This window comes from Cryptotermes secundus, unplaced genomic scaffold (assembly GCF_002891405.2).
Source record: "Cryptotermes secundus unplaced genomic scaffold, Csec_1.0 scaffold1326, whole genome shotgun sequence".
Classification (NCBI taxonomy): Eukaryota; Metazoa; Arthropoda; class Insecta; order Blattodea; family Kalotermitidae; genus Cryptotermes; species Cryptotermes secundus.
Genome location: NW_019731595.1, coordinates 179,414 through 202,206, shown reverse-complemented (window position 1 = coordinate 202,206; position 22,793 = coordinate 179,414). Strand labels below are relative to the sequence as shown.

At 38.4% G+C, this 22,793-nt stretch overlaps 1 protein-coding gene across 1 annotated transcript in view; it reads right to left on the bottom strand.

Annotated features, from left to right (window-relative positions):
* Nucleotides 1-4,455: 4,455 nt before the first annotated feature.
* LOC111867260 (whirlin) overlaps nucleotides 4,456-22,793 on the bottom strand; it is a gene marked incomplete at its 3' end in the record, with an annotated part of 129,334 nt that continues 110,996 nt past the window's right edge. Inside the window, 4 exon segments of the mRNA XM_023856943.2 lie at nucleotides 4,456-4,542; nucleotides 11,503-11,664; nucleotides 12,349-12,529; nucleotides 14,964-15,142. Of these exon segments, the coding sequence (XP_023712711.2) occupies nucleotides 4,456-4,542; nucleotides 11,503-11,664; nucleotides 12,349-12,529; nucleotides 14,964-15,142 (609 nt within the window).

The following is a 22,793-nucleotide window of genomic DNA, read 5'->3' as shown; positions in this document are numbered from 1 at the left end:
ACAAAACTATAATTTTGCCTGTGGTTCTGTATGGGTGTGAATCTTAGTCTCTTACGTTAAGGGAGGAAGATGGACTGAGGGTATTTGAGAACAGGGTGTTGAGGAGAATATTTGGACCGAAGAGATAAGAAGTGACAGGAGTTTGGAGAAAACTGCATAATGAGGAGCTTCATAACTTGTACTCTTCTGCAAGTATAATTAGAATGATCAAGGAGGATGAGGTGGGCAAGGCATGTAGCACGAATGGGGGAGGCGAAGGAAAGGTGGGAAAGCCAGAAGGAAGGAGACCACTGGAAAGGCCAGGGTGTAGGTGGATGGCCAATATTAAAATGGATCTTAGAGTGATAGGATGGGATTGTATGGATTGGATTGATCTGGCTCAGGATAGATTCCACTAGAGGGCTCTTGTGAACACGGTAATGAACCTTAGGGTTCCATAAAATGGTGGGAAATTCTTGAGTAGCTGCAGAATTGGCAGCTCCTCCAGAAGGGCTCAGGTCCATGAGTAAGTAACTAAATGAACTCTGTTACTTGGTCTTGCAGAGATCTGGCTTCATAATTCTATAACTACAAATGATTGAGATACTGAATTTTAAAAAGGGTGAAACAATTATAAAATTAAACACTGCAGTAACAAATTTAGATATTCTGGGAATTTTAATGTCCCACTGTGTGAGTGATAGGAACACGGAAAATATACCACTTAACTGGTTAACAATTCAAATAAAAATGTTATTTTTATTAACGTTATTTATTCTAAAAGCATGCAAGTATGTTTTATATCTAAACAACGCAAAATTTGTCCGGAGCTCTTGGAAGTTCGATTATACTCTGGAATCGGGTGAAGTGATAAACTGGTTACATTTTTCACCGCCTAGAGAGGCAGGTGCGTTAAAACAAATGTACCAAAAGAATTCGTTCTTACCGAAAGGAGGTAAAATAACCGGATTAAATTTGTAAATATCTGGAGATGGTGCTTATTTTTATTGGTAGTGTCAGTTAATTCCGGTTACTGTGAGTTATGATTAGCGTTTGCCGGCATTGCCGAGATTCCACTGTATAGTGTACATATATTTAGAATGTTATTTTGTATAATATTAATGCATTATTAGGGGAAGTATAAATTATTATACGCCGATTTATTTAATTATACACAGTTCTCTAGCAAAACATCATTATTTTCGTTTACTATTGTGGCAGTACTAACTCATATCATCGATTTAACCACATAAGAATCCCATTCAAATTTGGTAAAATCCCGTTTTCATTAACTTTTTACGATGCCAGACTAGATCGGCGACTTCTTTCATATCTTTAACTTGTAAGGAACTGGCATTTATACGTCAACGTTAAATTTATTCATTACTCTTGGATGTAAAACACTTCCAATAGTCATTAAAAGTAAAGTGTTATACAATTACTTTTATATCTTTAACGACTGAAGACGAAGAGATGGTAGTGTAAGTTTCTCAATTATACAATGTGAGGTTTATCGGTTACTTACATTTTAGTAAACATTTGAACCGATGACTGTAAATTTAAGTTTACAAATACCAATTAAGCCAGAAAATTAACGAAAGATCGTATTACGGGATTATTTTCCCTTTTATAAAAAAATGCGTCATGGTCCACTAACAGCTTGTGGAAATGAAGACAATTTTATTACATTCCATATAAAACTCATACCCTGGTGCTCATTCTGACACTTAAATTAAATGCGTTCAGTTATCCAAATATTGCGAGTTATCGCCCGCGGCATAATCTGCATGGCAGAAATGTGGTGGAAATTTGAATATTTTATAATCATACACCTTTTGGCCAAATGAAAATTACGACACATCTAGCACTGAATTCTTGAAATTTCACCTTGAAATTTTAAGTTATCGACATGATAATTTCTGCTATATACCTTTCACTGTAAACAAATCACCTATTATAGACTTTGTGGAACATTCTAGAATCACGATTTTAATAAATATGCTCATTACGGACTTCAAATTTCTTGGAAAGCAGGTACATTCATAATAAAATAATACATTCGACGGAAAAAGAGTGGCGCTGGGCAGCGATAAGACCTAGAAGTACACTATTGGTTTTCTTAGCAGAGGTAAGCACTACATTACTGAGAGAAGCATATATTCTACTGCTACTAGCTCTTGTAATTCTCTGTTTCTCTTGGCAGCAACTAGCCACTTAGACTGCTAATCTACATAATGAATATGTATAACGACAGAAGAACAACAATAGGCGAAAATTTCCAACCTTTAATAAAAACTCACAAATCAGCACGCGCTAAAGTACGCCTACGGTGTTTTGGGATTATAGAAATATAAGCGAAAAATTCCTATGAGTCTGTGAGTGTCCAGAAATGTGAGCATGAACTATACAAATACTTCCACGGTCTCCTATTTCCAAATATTAGCTTTTGGTGAGCATTTTGATCTCTTTTTACAAAAAGTTATAATTCCCCCACTGTTTGGAACACAATCATAGCTTTAGGATATGTAGATGTTCCCAGAAAATAAACAGCGTAAAGATTAAATTGTGTCTGGTGACAAGCTGGTCACTTTAAAACGTGTGTTATGTGGGTCATAAAATTAACGGTTTATATTTTGGACGAACTTTAATTTATTTAGCTTTTGATCAAGACTAAAACGGCGAACAGTTTTACTTTCATATAGTGCTTCTTCTGCATATTCCTCAATTGTATTTTTGTCTGATATATGAGGCAATACCACTAATGTAGCAGAAATATAATCAATATCCACATGACATATATAAGTAGGTGTAATCACAAAGCACATAGTCTGATGGATACGCGTGTAACAAGTCAGAACAAATATTTTCAACGGGGAAATGAATGTGCACGCAGCCATGGTATAAGCTGTATTCTCTCATGGCAGACTGTACTCTGTGACTGCAACAAACAGCAAATATTCCTAACTAGTCACGTGGGCTACGTATATAGATGGAGTTAAGTTCATTACAGATATTAGATTATACGTATGTTCGATGCTGTGCTTACGAAACCTAATGTTTCTACCGCGGTACTCCTCAACACAAGCAAACTGAATTAGTAAGGCCAAACAAATGTGGAGTTCACAATTATCACAAACTGATAACAGACTAAGAGGAGAAAATTTTGAAATTATTACTTTTTATGACTGGCCTAATTTTCCTTTTAAAATTAGAACACTGTTTCTGCGAAGTAATGTTTAATCCAGAACGCCAGACTTAGATTAACAGGATAATAAATATATATCTTCCTATGGGCGTCCAAGGTGAAATGTACCTAAAATATCATTCTGTAAAAAATAAACATCTTATTTTCAAGGAGGAATGAGAACCTACATTTTTATCTCAAATTCAAGATAGTCATTTCTCATTCTAGTGTTGCCCAATGTTAAACTCGGATAGTTTAATTTGTGATTATTCAGTATGTTTAGGCTAACTGCGGTTTAAATTAATAGATTAGGCATCATGCATTTCATTCTCCTTAAATTATATAAATTCTTTAGATCACTGTATCTCTCCGTTATCCTCTAGCGATATTATAAGGGCCAGAATTACTGAAAGAAATAAACATATCAACAGATAATCTAGTAAACAAAATTTCGTGACCCATTGGAAATTCTGAAATTTTACCTTTAAAAGAGGCTGTAATCTGTTGGCCTGACTATCAACTTAACATACGGTGAAGTTCGGCAGGTGCGTTTAACTCCAAAAACATTGTGAATTATGAAAAAGGCGAGATTGACGATAAATACCGAAACACCCGTTTCTTATGACGCCAGTCATAATGAATGGAAATTCTCAAAACAACGAAATGTACGTGAAATTTCTCAAGCAGTTTATTATAAACGCATATTACGGAACACATCACACAGACAAGAATGTCTGGAAATCAGCACGGGCAGGCCGCAATGGGATAAGAGCAACAGACTAAATTGGTGGAAATTGTAAATGTTGTTCAGAAAAATTTAAACCAAAACCTGGAATCTTAAAAACATTTCCAAATAAACTAAATTCTTTTCCTCCTGCGGTCGATCATACTGACTTCTTTTCTCTCGCATTATCTCTACGTCTTTTACAACTGACAGAATTTGTCAAGAAAACAATAGTCTGAATACAGGACTAATATAAGTCTTAAGTCTATATGTGTACAGACTATAAATAATAACACTGACTAAAACTCTTTCTGAAAGAGTGTTATGCTGAGACAGTACACAGGATTCATTTAATGCTGTGAGAACGATTCGCCTTTCGAAAATCGTGTGAGTCAACCGCCCCAGTACTTGAGCACCAAGAGACAAGATGGTGGAACACAACACTATTCACAGAAAGCTTGCAGAGGGGAGGGTTGGGGTGCTAGTAGCTGTGTTACAGAGAGAGACAGAGAAAGGAAAGAAAGCAATAAAATAGCAGAGAAGATGCTAAAACATTCAGAACACTCACCGGTCCTGGGATGTCGTGGATATTAGATAGAAGCAGCGCGTGTTTGTTGTCACTCCCTGGCAGCACCCCGGCTCCCTTCCTCTGCAACTGCATCATATTAGTAGCAATATACCCTTGCATTATGGTGCACTGCGCGACTGTGGGCGGGGAAAGCGAAAAGGATTTATAATTTCCATTTCATGCATCCTATTGTGTTACAGTATACAGCCTCTTTATTATATTCGTCCCAACACAACTAATATCAAGATCAGACCATTTTCGGCCCTGCTACATGTTTCGGCTATTGATAGCCATCATCAGGCAAACACATGATTTACACACATATACACACACCACTGAACCTCAGCACCAACAAAATTGGCTACAATATTATTAAAATATATAAAAAAACAACGACGCGGAGTCATTGTTTACATTCCCTACAGTAGGGACAATACTTTACTTTACTTTACTACATCTACATTACGAGCCTCATACACAATTTTATATACGCATAAGTATGAATATTCCAACTTGTCCGTGGGAACGAAACAAAAAACAAATCAGAAACCAAGGACTGACACGTTGATGTAAAAACACCAAAAGAATTTTATTCTTATTTTATATCATACTTCTGTTTTATATAACTTGATTTATTGTATTTTCTACGTCAAGTTCTTTTATGTATTTTAATAATATTGTATCCAATTTTGTTGGTGCTGCGGTTCAGTTGTGTGTATATGTGTGTAAATCATGTGTTTGCCTGATAATGGCTATCAATAGCCGAAACATGCAGCAGGGCCGAAAATGGTCTGATCTTGATATTAGTTGTGTTGTGACGGATATAATAAAGAGGTTGTAAAGCGAAAAGGCACAAAAAGGCCGAAAATTTTTGACATGCTCATTTCTACCATATGGTCTGAGGAGCACGTCCCAGTCTATTCAGTATTTCTTATTACTTATAATTGTAAAAATGTTGCTTATTATTATTATTATTATTATTATTATCATTATCATCATCATCTTCATCATAATTTTAAACATTTTATTCCAGATGACATAATCTTATATGTTTTATTTCAGTAAAAAACTTTAGATGTGACTAGCAATATCATCATCCTTGTTTAGTAATAACGCCCTTTTACCTTTTCTCAAATTCACGTTCCCTCAGGGAATAAGAATAAAGATTCTTGACACCACTGTATGTCTCTAAATTTTAAGTCTGTAGCTTAATAAGAAATTAAGATTTGGATATTTCTGACATATATCTGGAAAGCTGTGATTAAATTAATTGGTGGCGTTATTTGCCCCTTTATCCTATATTATATTACGTTACATTACAGGGAGCCTGACCATGAGCCAGGGTGAGACCCTGCTCTTAAGATTCCTCATGTTTCAGTTCCCTGACAAATATATCTGAAATTAAAAGAAGTGCTATGACATGCAGTCCTAAAGAAATGTGCTTTTCCCAGAACAGATATTTCCTTTAAACATGTAACTATGTTGACTATTCTTGCTCTATTTGCCCCTTTGTTTCTACATATATGCAGCCTGCCTGCTCTATGGTGTTGCAGCCTATGTATTATTACGATCTGAATGGTATTCCCATCTGCATTGTTTAGGTCATCCAGTCTTCGTTTGATTATTCCAAGACTACATCGATGGACTTGTTCTGTTAGCATTTCCACTGCAATTATTTTATTCTTTGTATTCAGTTCGGTTTCAACGACAATTGCCTTTTCAGTTTCTTCCTCATGCTCTCATCGTGAATACCTTTACCCTTTTCAGTTCCAAAATAATTATACACCACTGGATTATCGGACAAAAACAAAAATACAGAATTCTAAGTACCACTTTCGCACATTTAACCACCTAAAATGCCACTCAAATATCTTGACTGAAGCCTTTGATTATTTTCGATTATTTCTCAATTTTCTCTTTCCACCTTACAGATTAACTTAAGATTAACCACTTAGATTGGGTGTGCCACAGGTTGTTTCTTCTCATGGTGATCTTATCTAGAGTTTTAAATTGTTCAGTTCATTTTCAAGTGGTCCTAAGCTGACAGAATATAACGACGGTGATGTTCCCTTGAAGTATTCTGCTTCATCTTTTAGTACTGTCGTTTATATTGTTTTTCCTGCACTACTCGAATTTAGTTCTATGAGACTGCCTCTGTGGTCTAGTGGTCAGCGTTCCTGGCTACACATCCAGGGGTCCGGGTTCGATTAACGGGGTTACCAGATTCTTTTCGGAGAAGTAGTGGGTCTGGAAGGCTGTCCACTCAGCCTCGTGATGATAATTGAGGAGCTATTTCAAGGAAATAGTGGCCCCGGTCTAGAAACCGAAATTAACTTCCGTGGGGATTCGTTGCGCTGACCACGCAGCACCCTCTATTTGCAAATTTGGCACTAAACTTCGCCGACAAGCGGCGGTTGCTCAGTCAGTATGGTTCGCTTGCGGACTATAGGCCACGGAGTTTGTTTTTCTTTTTATTTAGTTCTATGACGGTATTCCAGCAGTCCACAGTTCCTTTGATGAAAGTATCCAACTCTGATGTAGACAGTTCCCGAGTTATGAGAAATCGCGACTTATGACATTTATGCAGTGTTACCTCGATATCGATATCCGATATCGTCCTCCAGACGCGAGATATAGGACATCTGATGTTAAAAGATTTTTCAGCGTTCCGAGTCTAGTTTCTTATGGGTATTTTCATGCCTTGAAATTTCTGACTGGTACTTCAGCTCTCCTTATATAATTGTCCAGATGGTTCCAGTTATTACAAATCCTTCGTATATTGTTCTGTTTCTTTATTCAACATATCATGCCCTTCTCTTCATCTATTTCTGTCGTAAATTTACATTGGCTTCTGATATGTCTATACATTCTTGTTCTATCATCCCCGTTTCTGTATCTGTGATCATTTTATTCTAAAGAGTATAGTTTTTCTAATGATCCTTTGTATCTATATTGTGGTGTATTTGATCAACGCGTTGCCAGGCAACATCTCTGTAAACACGATACGCGCACGCAACACTACAACAAGCTGGGGAAGGAGCGGTGACGTCACACATCAACAGTAGGTGGCCGTCAAGTGACATGGGTTTCCTGCGTATCCGTAAGCTTTGCGCGTGTGCTGTGACGTCACAGAGCAACAATCTGTAGGATCACGTGATATGTGTTTATTGTTGGTTGATATCCGTCCCTCAGCTATATAGGTGAGCAGAGTTCCTAAGCTGGCAGAGCGAGAGAGAGAGGGAAATTGTAGCGGTGGCATCATGCGAGTGAGCAAATTGGAACTAGTAAGTGGCAGAGTTCTGAGTTCTTAATTCTAGGTAAAAGACGGCCACGGGAAGTTCATGTTTGAAGATGAGTTGATTTGTGAACTGAAGACTTCATGTTTGCTATAGGGAAGTGGGATTGGGTGTGTGTAATTTAGTACGACTTTTACAGTTCTCGTGTTATAAATCCGTTGCCAGGAAGCGGATAGTGAAGACCAGTGGAAATAGACTGAGAAGATTTGTGTGAGGTGATTGTAAATCGTGTAACTCAGCAAGAGTGTAATAATTATTTAAAGTTACCATCTGTAGGTTGTTAATAAATCCAATTACCAATCCAAAACCGCATCTAAGTCATCCCAACACGTGATAATGTCTATCCTAGTACTCGTACTTTCGTTAGTATAAGGTAAATATGTCAGAACTTTGGGAGATAGATTATCAAGAATATTGTTTCACTCCCCATTGCAGTTTATATTCAAAATGAGTCGTACATACTTTTGTTAATTTAGAAATGACAAGGCAACAAGTTATAAATGTATAATAACTGATAGAAATCAATAAGGATATTATGTTATAATTTTATAATGTTTTTAGAGATATTTCGTAAGAATGAATAATGATTATTATTAGGCGCTATCCACTCAACTTTAAAATTACTTACGATTAATAGGCCATATCTTCATAGATAGGAAACGGCACTCAAGTATACTTGATGTCCGATTATTCAGGGTAACAGATTGTGATACTGACCACTAACTGGTGGTGGTAAATATTAGGGAAAGACTGGCTTTGAGCAAACAAATAACACACAGAGTTCATATGGAGAGGTTCAATCTCATGAAATTAAGTGAGGTAGAGGGTAAAGAGCAGTATTGTGTTGAAATCTCAAATAGGTTCACAGCTTTGGAATAATTGGACACTGAGGTGGATGTTAATAAAGCTTGGGAAACTATTAGAGAGAATATAAAAATGTCTTCCAAAGAGAGTCCAGGTTATTATTAACCTAAGAAACAAGCAATGGTACGATGAAGGATGCTCAACATTGTCAGATCAAAGAATGCGGCCAAATTGCAACGGTTACAGGATCCAAGCGGGTTAAATGGGGTTAATGTGAACAATATAAGATGTGAAAACAGCAGGCATTTCAGGAACAAAAAAAAAAGGAATATCTGAAAGACAAAATTGATGAACTTGCAATGAACAAGTAAGAGCAAGAACATAAGAGACCTGTGTAGAGGGATAAATGACTTTAAGAGGGGTTACCAACCTAGCAGTAACTTAGTGAAGGATGAGAATGGTGATCTGCTTGCAGATTCCCACAACATATTGAATAGGTGGAGGAACTACTTCTCTCAGTTATTGAATGTACATAGGGTCAGTGATGTTAGGCAGACAGAAATCCATACAGCTGAGCAGTTCATACTTGTTCGTATCCCTTTTGAGTTTGAAAGTGCTATTGCAAAATTGATATGATATAAATCGCAAGGTATTGATCGAATTCCGGCAGAATTTATTCAAGCAGGAGGCGAAATATTACGGTCTAAGTTCCACAAGCTAATTTCTTCTGTTTGGCATAAGGAAAATGTGCCTGATCAGTGGAAGGAGTCTATTATTGTACCAGATCACAAGAATTGTGATAAGACTAACCGTAGTAATTATCATGGGATATCACTGCTATTAACGTCATACAAAATTCTGTCCAATATTCTTCTCTCGAGGTTAAGTCCATATATAGGTGAAATTAATGGGGATCATCAGTGTGGGTTTCGACGTAACAGATCAATTACAGATCAGATCTTTTGCATTCGTCAGATATTGGAGAAAAATTTGGAGTACGATGAGACAGCACATCAGCTATTCATAGACTTCAAGAAAGCCTATGATTCAGTTAGGAGGGAAGTATTGTACAATATTCTTATAGTTTGGGATACCCATGAAACTAGTTAGGTTGATGAAAATGTCTTTAAACGAAACGTATAGTAAAGTCCGTTTAGGTAAACTATTGTCTAATAAACAGAGAAGATTAAGTACTATGTGTTGCTGTCTCGTCACCAAAATGCAGGGCAAAATCATGACATAAAGATAGGAAATAGATGTTTTGAAAAAGTGGCACAGTTCAGATATTTGGGAACAACGATAACAGATCAAAACCTGATTCAGGAGGAAATTAAGAGGCGACTGAACTCGGGTAATGCTTGCTACCGTTCAGTCCAGAACCTTTTGTCTTCTCGTCTGCTGTTCAAAAACATAAAAAATAGAATATTATATTTCAGCATCCTGTTACACTCACACAATATATATGGACAAATACCGTCTTAAGTGCAACAATTTTATTGTAGTTTTTACTTCTTCTTCTTCTTCTTCTTCTTCTTCTTTTTTTTTTGTTGCACTTAAGACGGTATTTGTCCATATATATAAAAAATAGAATATACAAAACTATAATTTTGCCTGTGGTTCTGTATGGGTGTGAAACTTAGTCACTGACGTTAAGGGAGGAAGATGGACTGAGGGTATTTGAGAACAGGGTGTTGAGGAGAATATTTGGACCGAAGAGATAAGAAGTGACAGGAGTTTGGAGAAAACTGCATAATGAGGAGCTTCATAGCTCGTACTCTTCTCCAAGTATAATTAGAATGATCCAGTCAAGTCAAGAAAGATGAGGTGGGAACGAAATGTAGGACGAATGGGGAGACGAGGAATGCATGTAGGATACTATTGGGAAAGCCACAAGGAAGGAGAACACTGGGAAGGCCACGGTATAGGTGGGTGGACATTATTAAAATGGATCTTAGAGAGATAGGATGGGATGTATGAATTGGATGTATCTAGCTCAAGATAGGGACCAGGGGAGTGCTCTTGTGAACACAGTAATGTACCTTCGAGTAACATAATATGCTGGGAAATATTCTTGAATAGCTGCAAATTTGGCTTCTCCTCAATAAGGGCTCAGTTCCACGAGTTAGTAAGTAACGAATTCCGTAGAATTTTCAGCATATTTCTGGCTTAAGGCGTCATGTGCAAAACCTGTCAGTGTTCTTCAGCTGCTCCTAACTCACTCCGCATAAGAAAGTTCTCCGCTGACACCTTAATATTCGCTCGGTTACACAGAAAATTCCCCCCTCCCGTTTTGTGAAACCGGAGACTTCGTTACAGTTTTTAAAAGAGCGTACTGCTGGGAGCCATTCTGGGGCAGATGCCTTCATAATCTATTTCTAATTCAGTCTAAAATTATTATCCCATTTACGCCCTTACCTTCAAAGTGGTCCCTTCTATTCGGGTCTTCCAATTACACCTTCTTTTATTCATGTGTCCTCTCGCCACATGTGATATTTGCCTCCTTGATTCGATTACACTACTTATAATGTATAACCGGACTGTATACTTGCTTACTGGACAACTTGTTCCAGGACAAACAAAAATGTGTTTGTAACCTTACCCATCATCAATAACGCCAACGAGAAAACAATGCGTGATTCTAACATTTGGATATCTCTAGGTCTAAAAACTTTGGGATATGTAATTTCAATTTAAAAAATGCTCAGGGCTTGTTAATGCAATTTAGGATACAGTAAAGAACAATAAAAGGCTGCAGCTAACTAGGCCTATGTGTGGAATTTAATACAAACACTGATTTCAAACGTAATGAGGTAGACAATTAATTTAAATTTTAGTTTTTTACACATTTATCATAAACTGAGTTTAAAAAAATGAGCTCCTCTATGGTCGTTGCAGGCAGCCCACCAGGCTTCATGAAATTTAATTTGCAGACTGGCTCACCACTCACCCTGGAGACAGAATGACCTTGTCGCTCCTGCTCTCTCTGATCCAGCATATCCCGGAACTCCCGACATCTCTGTCCCTCTGCCTCGCGCCGGTACACCAGCTCGTCGAACCGGGCTCGATCTTCTGGCAGAACCACTTCCCGCAGCTCCGTCAACAAGGTGTACTGCAGAAAGAACACAAGAAAGGAAAATTAATTACAGGAATAAAAGAGAAAAGGAAGAGAAAGGAAAAGGTAGAGAGGAAATATGAGGAGAATATAGTAAGAAATGAAGGAATAAAGGGGCAATGGAAAAAATTAAAGAATGAAAGGAGGAGGGACTAAAAACGAAGGAAGAGAGAATAAAGAGCAACAGAAACAACGAAGACTTCCAAGAGTACAAGACTGAAGCACCTCTACCTCCTTTTTAATTTCTAGAAGTTCTCAATTTTATAAAATTCGGCGAATTTAACATATTGAAAACAGTGAAGTAAATTGTGTTCTTTGATACATTGGTATAATAATGTTGCCTAAAACAAAGACAAGGATTCAGCTGTAACTTCTTCGAAATTATAAATAATTTAATTTTGTTTTAGTTGTAAGTAATTATCGTATTTGTAAAATTACCATTTTTGTAAGATCAGATTTTGAGTTCCAATGAACAATCTATATTGCCAAGGCAAGAATATGAATATGTCTTTAACTGCATGCGACCTCCTACAACATTTGTCTGATTCCAATGCAAACGAGTATAACCGTGCATTACTAAAATTAAATCCATCACATTCGGTTTTGAAACAAATCTGTCTATCGATGTTTCCAACACACGCTGTAAAGGGTAATGATCCTACCTAACGAAACGTCGGTTACCTTCTCGGGCGTGTTGAGCAGTTCCAGCAGCACCGCCACGAAGGCCTCTATTGTCATTTGTCTAGCTGCGTATTCTTCCTGGTAGTAGGCCAGAGTGGTAAACTCGCTCTTCTTCAATACGACCCTCGCCTTCTCTTCGACCATCTGTAGCGCAGGTGACCGAGGCTTCCGCGTGCCGCGGCTACACAGTATACATGTTAATTCCAGAACTTTACCAGGCCAAAGTCCAGTCTTTACAACCTTACAATATAAATACGGAATACTAGCAAGTACCTGCTAAAATCTCAATTGCAAACGTACATACGCATGAATTATATTTAAATCTTGCATTAATTTATGTCAGAACTAAAATATATGGGTCAACTCATTAGTTGTCTATACATATGTATATCCTTTCTAAAATACATATTATGAGACTACTGTACCATAAAGTAGCTGCTCACACCGGGCAGGATGGCTCAAGCGGTAACGTTTGTTGCTCTTATTTGGGAGAAGCTGTGTTCTGATCTCGCCAGGACACCAACTATCCTGACACAGGTTATTCTCTGATTTCCCCATTCTCTCCATGAAAATTGCCGCGATGGTATTTTTAATTAGATCATGACCGTTTCCTTCTACAACCTCTTTACTTCATTACCATCATTCTATAAAGTGACGCTCCTGCCATCTCGTTAAATAAATTGCAAATGTGCTTACAGTTCCTCAGTTGAGATGTATTAAATTCCTTGCTGTGGTAGAGAACAGAGCTTCGACGGTGTATGCAGTTTCGTTACTGCAACAGCGTCGTGAATAGGCCACTGAAGAAGACTGAATGAAGCTGACGAAGGTACTTTGTTTTACGAATTAACCTTAGCCTAAATTACGGTTCGTCGTTTTTATATTTAAAATTTGGCAACGTTTACAATTACAGTCCGTGTCAATTAACTCAGCAATTCGTAAGTAACTTAAAGGAGCAGAATCTCCCTTGAGGTGATATAAGCTGGGGAAGAAGGCGGCCCTTTTACATGTCTGAAGGTTCAATGTCGGTTCCAGGCCCTCGTTCTGAATCATACGGATCTAGTCCACACTCTCATATTCTGTTTCTTTAAGATCCATTTTAATGTTATTCTCTCATCTGTGCGTAACTCTTCCACATGGATTCTTCGGGGTTTTCGACCAGATTTTGGTAGAAATTTCTTACTTTTGTTATGTGCGTAACTCTTTTATTCTTCTTGATTGTAATTACCCTTTGGGTCCAATAGAATGTGGGAATTTCTTAACCAGCTGAGCAACTGCCGATATTTGAAGGAACACTTTATTTTAGGGTCTGCTAGGAAAGCCTACTAACAGACAGTTCTTCTGCGAGTTTGCATTCTGTTATCGGTTGGTTCAAAGTAGACTGTCATTATCCCGTGATAGAGAAGAGGTGGCCATACAAATATAGTGAAAATGAAGATCTCCCTGAACGTCTTGGGCTACACTTGCGTCGACTTCAATCGAGATCGAGTCTGTTTAAGAGCTGCTCCAGTTGTGAAGATGTAAGAAACTGGGGATTGGACGAGGTCACAGTAAACGACGACGGTGCGCGGGCTAGTAATAATTTATATTTGCCATCTCGGAGGACTGTATTCGACAGAGTAATAGCTGTACAAACTGTTGCGCATGTCGTAAATAAAATAGTACGCCTCGGCTCAGCAGAAAGATTCGTCAGTCCTATATAAATTTTTCTTCTTTCCTCATAGTCCAAAACACTGTTTCCAATAAGCCTAACCCTTATTAAATGCGTTTTTTTGCTTGGTTCAGATTACATCAATTTGAAACATGCCAATAACACACGCAACCGATTTTTTTTAATATCGACTTTTATCGCTGCCATAGGAAAGCCAACTGAACTAACAGTCTGGAAGGTAGATATGTTTATCATTATTGGTTTGGTATTACGGAGAAGTGAACACTGTCGGCCACCATGGTCACTGGAAAGTGATAAGAAATTACATAAACTGCTACATATATTCATAAATAACTTTGAAAACTGGAAACTCCCTCAGTAAAAAGTAAATTCACAACACGGGTTTGCCCTGATACTTATCTGCCTCCTCCAGTATTATCCGGAATAGGGCTAAGAATGTTAGTTCTGAAAGTTCATATTTCAGTCCTTCTGTTGCAGATGGGTATAAAATGTAATGTTTTAGATCTTTATATCTCATTCCAAGTGCAACAGTACAAAGAAATCAGAATATTTTTACACTTATCGTGTCTAAATCACAGGAGACTGCAGATTGTGAAGGAGGGCAATAAACGATGATCTATAGAAAAGGATATTTATCAACAGACCTCATAAAGTCATTAGAGGGGCTGGACTTTGTGCAGGGGACTACTAGAAATGTTTATGAACTGAACAGGAAAACTGCAGTTGCCATACGGATGAGATTATGAACATACACATTTATGAATGTTTTCACTTACTTCCCGTTGTCTGTCAAGAAATATCTGGGTAAAGCGATTTATGAATGTATCCAAAAACTTGTTACAGGTTTTGGGAATTTTACTGTGGCAACCAGAAAGTTGTGGCTTTGTGAACGTACCCACAGAGGTCTGGCATATGAATACACCCACAGAGTTCCGGTTGAACATACCCCGGGCTATGCGATTCCCAGGGTTGCAGGTCATCGTACGCTGTGCAGGAGTGAGGGACCTTGCCCACGTCGCGAACTGTAACAGTCATCCGCTTGTGGAACTTGAGCTGGTTCACAGCCTCGTCGTGGGTCACGTCCAGGAACGACTGCCCGTTCACCTCCAGGATCTGGTCGCCGATCTAAAATGCACAGTAACCATGGTAACAGGAGTGAATTTTTTTTAAAATTCTAAGACTAAACTGCAACATATCTGACAAATACTTCCAAATGAAGAGCACTGCCTTCTGCGATATAACGTCTTGTGGTTCGTTAGAAGTCAATCGACTTTTCGGAGGAACATATCGCCTCCATCTTCACGGTCGGAGAATAATTCGAACAAGATACCAACCTGAAGCACGTGACAATCGGAACTCGGCTTATTATTCGAGCCTGGAGATGGACGCTATATGTTCCTCCGAAATGTCGGTTGATTTGTGTGGGAAAGTGCTCCTTTGATGTTTCCTTCAAGATATGAACTAAAGTTTTAAATGGTCATAACTATACAGAATTAACGTACATTATTTACTAATTCTTTGCACAAAATACATAATAAAACGTATGTTTGTCCGATCGTATGCTTCAACTCTGAAATCCTAGCACAAAGCAGATTTCGATGATGTGAAGTAATGAGGGCCCACACTAAAAATTCGAGAGCCGGTGGGATCACAATACTAGGTTAAAGCTAAATGACTGTAGAAGTGGCGTTTGATTCTTGGCCTAGAATTGAAGCGGTCGCAGCGTGATACTATTCACTCACTCAAGTTAAAAAGACAGGAGTTATACCTAACCAAAAAAGACTAATGTTCGCACTGGGCTTTATTGTCAGGCTTTCACATTTTACGCTCTTATGTACACCGAATTTATTTTTCGTGGTTACCAGTACTTCTTAAATATAAATTATTATTTATATGGAACAAGAACTGAACCTTACTAAATTTATAAAAAATGATTGATGAACCTGGATATTCTAGACCAGGCATGTCCAACGCGTCGATCGCGATTAACCATTCGAACGAAGGACGATTATTGGTCGATCTCATAGGCCTATAAGGAAATTATACGTGAAAACAATGTAAATTCACTTGTACTATAAAATAAGAAAGAGATCATAGCTACTATTCAAGATCTTCAATTATCAAGAAACACCACTGTGAGGCGAATATAAATGATGTGTGGAAACATAACTGAACAGTTGTTGAAAGATGTTTCCAATTGTGTTGCTATCTCCCTCCAACTGGATGAATCTACATACATCAGAGACAGCCCGGTTACTAGTTGCTTTTACAGCAAACATCATGAGTCGTGTTACTTTTACCAATATTTTTGCTTAAAGCGTAGTACGACAATAGGAGGGGGTTGCAGATCACTGGCAGTTTTGACACTAAAAAGTCGATCACAACCTGTTTGAAGTTGGACATGCATGTTCTAGACAGTATAGTGACTACAAATGAGTGTGTGTTCGATTTCCGTTAGGGGCAGAGGTTTTCTCATCCTGGCTACGCTTGCTATCCAGTGATCACCGGTGGCTCTTTATATAAGGAGAAAAATAACAAAACATGAGGACGAACACTTTCCTTCAATAAGCGTCGAGTTTAGAAAACGTGTGAAATTATACCTTCACCCCCAACATATATTCATGTTATGGTGATTAATTAATCAAAAGAAAACTTTACATTTATCTTCAAAACGACTCGGTCATGATAATGAAACTCACTATGATATAAAAAATTTAAAATGTTGGCCTCCTTGAAACACGCTACGATGTGACAGATACGCCGCGAAATAAAATAAGGATTATTTCTCACTATGCAGTTTAAAACCCGTAATGTCACTAGCTTTGCAACAATTGGTTTATATCATCAACGACAGAATTACATTTGCAATAAATGAACATTGGTGTCAAACAAATTCTACGCTACAGACATGTTTTGTTTTAAATATCAAAATATATCCAGACATCACTGTTGGATAGGTCATTCATTCATCTGTAATCTGTCAAGACGACAGGTCCACAGTCTCTTCCAAAACAGTTCCTCTCCACTTGATGCGATCTTGAGCTTTCTCCTTCAAATGAAAATATCCTCTTCTGTCCCCAAGGTCATCCAGCATCTTCTTACGTCTTCTTCCTCGTGTTCTGGTCACTTCTATCCGCCCCTTTATCTTTCCTTCAATAACTTCTTTTAGAAGGCAGATGGATAGGTCATATATTGCTTAATGTCACTGTCTATAATTATGTGGATTCAAAGTAATCTTTGAAAGAAAAGACAGAGAATCACAATTATATCAAAGTTTATTTGACTGAAAGTGTAAATGAAGAAAGTCACATTTAAAGAAATCATATTCGAAATATAACCTTGCTGTAAATTATGTAATAAATGTTACAATAGATGTACACAGTAACTGAAACGCGTGACTGGAGGTTACGATTATAGGTCGAGATCCCCGAGATCTAAGATAAGAAAAGAATAAAAGAACCATCACAAACTTAAACTGATTCGTTAACGTGTACAGAATCTTCAGAGTAGTTGTACATGATAAAATTACGGAAAATATAAATACTTTTAAGTAAGCAGGATGCAATGATTCTATTGCGATGAATAAATTACAAGCAAGACAATACTATGGCTTACAAGCAGTAAATGCGCTGTTCAGAAAAGAAAAATTTGGACGAAACCTCCCAGAAGAGAAATTATTATTTTAGAACATTATACGTAAATCTTCACTGACACATGATGTTACACCAGGAATACTAAATACATAGAATACACAAAAAGTTACTCTCATGTGAGATGATTTTCAATACGTCTACTAGTTTGTGGAGGTTATCTTCTAACGGCACTCCTCGTTATTTAATCTCAAAGTCTGCACAGCAACTCCAGTAACCCAAACACCAATCAGTATAGAATTACATATGAATGTGATAGAAGTTATAAGATTAAGTGACATGAAATATTGAAGTAAGAATCAGTTCAATAAACTTGCATATGGGGCAGCTTTTGGAAATGGATCTTTCGAAGATGGAAGCGGAAGAATTATAGGAAAACGAAGCAAACCTCTTTGCTCATAGAGCTGAGTAAGATGAGTCCCCAATCACCGTAGTGTAATCTGATGTTCATTTCTCTTTGAAGCAGAGAGCACCAGGTATTCGAATTACAAGAAACCTTGAGATATGAGAAATTACTTGATCCTTATCTATGGCAGATGAATAAAGCTCTTGTTAGGAACGACATCCTCGTCAACAAAGTAACAAAGTGTCTCTTCCGTTTTGATTGGAGGAAAGATAAATGGCCCGACCGACACTGAAGAAAAGAGACAAAAAATGAATTACGTGAACTCGTGCCAACTACTTCCACGGGAACAACTATAAGGTTGTGGTACATGTCACACTCTTGTCTACAACTACCCTCTGCCTGTTCCATGTATCGAGTACACGAGCATTCTCATCGGTTTCTTAAAGAAGGAATGTCGTCCAGTCGATATTGAATCTTACATCGTAAGTTTAGCGAACTCCAGTCGATATCCAAGCGGGGCCATACAGTATAATGTTGCAGTGATTGACTTTCCTACATCCAATTCGACAGTACTTGGCGCGAATCTGGGTAGCGAATCTGACTATCCCTGCCTGACAAACGTAGGGCCGAGTTCCGAAAAGTAAGGAAGCACACGTATTAGCTTTCAGGCTTCTTATCCAGTAGCAGTGAACGTCTAGAGTTCTACATTCTGGGGTATAACATCGTGTATTCGTTTGAAAATCAATAGACTTTCATCGCAACATTTCGCCTCTTCCTTCAGGACCGAAGAACAAGCCAAGTAAGAAAGCGGCGTGTAGCGAGTAGAGACATGATCCTCCGAAACGTCAGTCGATTTTAACGGACTACACGGCGTAATATCCAAGAATATACAGCTCTTCATAACCTCCCCTGTGAGAACCTTAAATTCCATAACAATAATGAATATGCCCCTGACTGAGGCCATTGTTTACATCTCGCAAATCAACCAAAATGGTGATGCCGCTCAACACATGATCCGATGTGGAAGCCCGATCAGTAATTCGGTGTTTAATGCAAAATGGACTAAAACAACTGAAATTAATCGAGCGTTTGTGTCCGTGAATGGCGAGAATGTGATGTCAAAGAGAGAAGTCTGATTTTCTACAATGAACTCCTGTAGTGAAGATGCACGGAACTGTCACGTGATGGCTTGCAATAAAGTTGGTGGGCGATGTCGAAGCACCCATCCTACAGCCCAAATCAGCCCCTTCAGAGTCTTATTTGTTTGGGTCTTCAGAGCAGAACATTTCTGGAAGGCATTTCGACACAGAAACTGATGATGAATGAGAAGCACATCGTTGGGGCTCGGTGTAAACCTCACACTTTTTCGGCAAGTAAATTGATATCTCCTTTCACAGTGGAGCAGGTGCCTTAATATGCAAGGAGATTATGATAAAAATAGTTCATGCATTATTTTCATGTAATGTCGTAACAGGCCGGTCACGGTAGCCGAGCAGTCTAAGGCATGCACTGTCTTCACTCGGAATCGTGGGTTCGAATCCTACTCAGGACATGGATATTTAGTGTTTGTTTGTGTGCGTTTTCTGTGTTTGTGTACAGGTAGAGAGGCCTTGCGACGAGCTGACTACCCTCACAAGGAGTCCTACCGAATGTCTAAGATCTAGTAAATTGAAGTGAAACGAAGAGTTTCATGGGGGGTAGGCCAAGGCCCAAATTGGGGCCGTAGCACCAAAGGAAGAAAAAATGTCGTAACAGTGAGATTAAAAGTTTTCTCATGAAAGGATATGAGAGCTTATTTTAGGATCTCTCTCATATATTCACTAAAAAGGCCAAGCGTTTACCTAAAATAATCTTCAGCTGGATTACTCTTTAACACCTTGTGACTTTTGATATAATACTTATTAACTAATTAATTAATCACTGGTTCGTTAATGACTAAATTAACTAGCCAGCTATTGGCATTAAATATACGGGCGATTAACCTCAAGATTACGGCTATATTACCCAGGAGGCGCTGCGGGTACTTTTATTTCTGAAGGAGCCTAAACCTCCAACTGGCGCCTTATCTTCGTTCTCCTACTTTTCCACCAAAAGCAGTTCTTCATAAATTTGTATGAATCGTGCCACCAATGAGCAACTGCATTTTGAATGTTTATGTAACCTTATGTGGTTACCATGATCTCTATGTGTAAGCGTACGTGTGTGCGTGTATTTATCCCTGAACTTCCATTTTATCTTTGAATCAAGTTATCGATCTGAAAGAAACTTAGCATGCACATCGTGCCAATAGAGGTCACCCCAATATCGCAATTCCTAATTTCCTAAGTTGGAAATAATATGACGCTCGTACGAAACTATTAGAGGGGACCGATATTATTGCCACTTAGTGTAGAGTAATTAAGTTTTGTTTGGTAAGAGAACTGATGTTAGGTGGGTCCCTCGTCACCACGGCATGGAGCGTCCTCAGGTTGCGGATGGAGGAGACGCCCACAAGTTTTGGAAAGCTGCGAATATATTGAATAAGTCGCGGACAGCCGACAAGGGGTGGTCCTCCAGCTTGAGAGTTGGGCCTGGAGCTAACAACTCCTCTCCGTAAAAAAAAATAATTATGTTACGAAAATGAACACAAAGCCTCGGACCTGGACGGATTCCTTGGATAAACGACCTAAGCCAATGAAAATGGATATGAGATTTGGGCTAGGAATGTTCGAAGTTTGTATAGGGCAGGTTCGCTCAGGGCAGTGGCAGATGAAATCTTAAAATATAAGTTAGATTTAGCGGGAGTACAGGAGGTCAGATGGGATGGAGGTGGCATCGCACCAGCAGGAGACTATACATTTTTCTATGGAAGGGGAATGAAAATCATGAATAAGGTACAGGTTTTTTCGTACATAAGAGAATCGTATCAGCAGTTAAGAGGGTAGAGTTCGTTAGTGATAGGATATAATGTATAATACTAAAAGGTCGCTGGTGTGATATCATTGTTATGAATGTTCACGCCCCAACAGAAGATAAAATTGATGACATAAAGGAGATTCTATGAAGAACTAGAACATGTATTTGATAAATTCCCGAAGTAACCTATGAAAATTTTGTTAGGAGATTTCAATGCCAAAGTAAGGAGGAAGACATTTTGAAACCAACGACTGGGAATGAGAGTTTGCATGAAATTAGTAATGATAATTTAGTTAGAGTGCCGGTCACGGTAGCCGAGCGGTCTAAGGCATGTACTGTTTTCGCTCGCTTGGAAACCGGGATCGTGGGTTCGAATCCCACTCAGGGCATGGATGTTTAGTTTGTGTGTGTGTGGAGTTTTTCTGTGTTTATGTACAGGTAGAGGCCTTGCGACGAGCTGATCACCCGCCCAAGTAGTCCTACCGAATGTGTAAGATCGAGAAAAACCGAAGTGAACGGAGAAGTTCATGGAGGTAGGCCTAGGCCCACTGGGGCTGTAGTGCCAAGAAAAATAAATATATAGTTAGAGTAGTAAGCTTTGCCACATCAAAAAATCTTACTGTCAAAAGTACAATGTTCCCACATCGAAATATCCATAAATTTACTTGGACATCTCCTGATGGGAAGATACACAATCAAATAGACCGTATTTTGATAGATAGGAGACGGCACTCAAGTATACTTGATGTCCGATCATTCAGGGCAGCAGATTGTGATACTGACCACTACCTGGTGGTCGCAAAGGTTAGGGAGAGACTGGCAGTGAGCAAACAAACAAAAACACAGAGTTCATATGGAGAGGTTCAATCTCATGAAATTAAATGAGGTAGAGGGTAAAGAGCAGTATCCTGTCGAAATCTCAAATAGGTTCACAGCTTTGGAAATCGTGGACACTGAGGTGGTTGTTAATAAAACTTGGGAAACTATTAGAGAGAATATAAAAATGTCTGCCAAAGAGAGTCTAGGTCGTCTAGATTATTATGAACCGAAGAAGCATAAGCCATGGTTCGATGAAGGATGCTCAACATTATTAGGTCAAAGAAAGTAGGGCAAATTGCGTTGGTTACAGGATCCAAGCGAGTTAAATGGGTATAATCTGAACAATATAAGACGTGAAACCAGCAGGCATTTCAGGAACAAAAAGAGGGAGTATCTGAAAGAAAAAATCTATGAGCTAGCAGTGAACAGCAAGAACAAGAACATTAGAGACCTGTGTAGAGGAATAAATGATTTTAAGAGGGGTTACCAACCTAGCAGTAACTTAGTGAAGGATGAGAATGGTGATCCCCACAACATTTTTGAATAGGTGGAGGAACTACTTCTCTGTTACTGAATGTACATAGGGTCAGTGATGTTAGGCAGACAGAAATGCATACAGCTGAGCCGTTAATACCTGATCCCAGCCCTTTTGAGGTTGAAAGTGCTATTGCAAATTTAAAAGGTATAAATCGCCAGGTATTGATCAAATTCCGGCAGAACTTATTCAAGCAGGAGGCGAAATATTACGTTCTAAGATCCACAGGCTAATTACTTCTGTTTGGCAAATGGAACACTTTATAGCATCGTACCTGAGGAAAATATGGGATGAAAATGATTGGTTATTTGAGGGTCAGCATGGCTTCAGGCCGGGATATTCATGTGAAAGTCAAGTAATCACGGTCTACCAAGACATTGCAGACTCACTGGATAACGGAAGTAGGATAGACACAATTGTAATAGATTTTTCGAAGGCCTTCGATTTAGTTTGTCATGATCGTCTGCTTACGAAAATTGCGGCCTCAGGAGTGGACTCAAGGGTAGTTATATGGATAAGGGAATTCCTTTT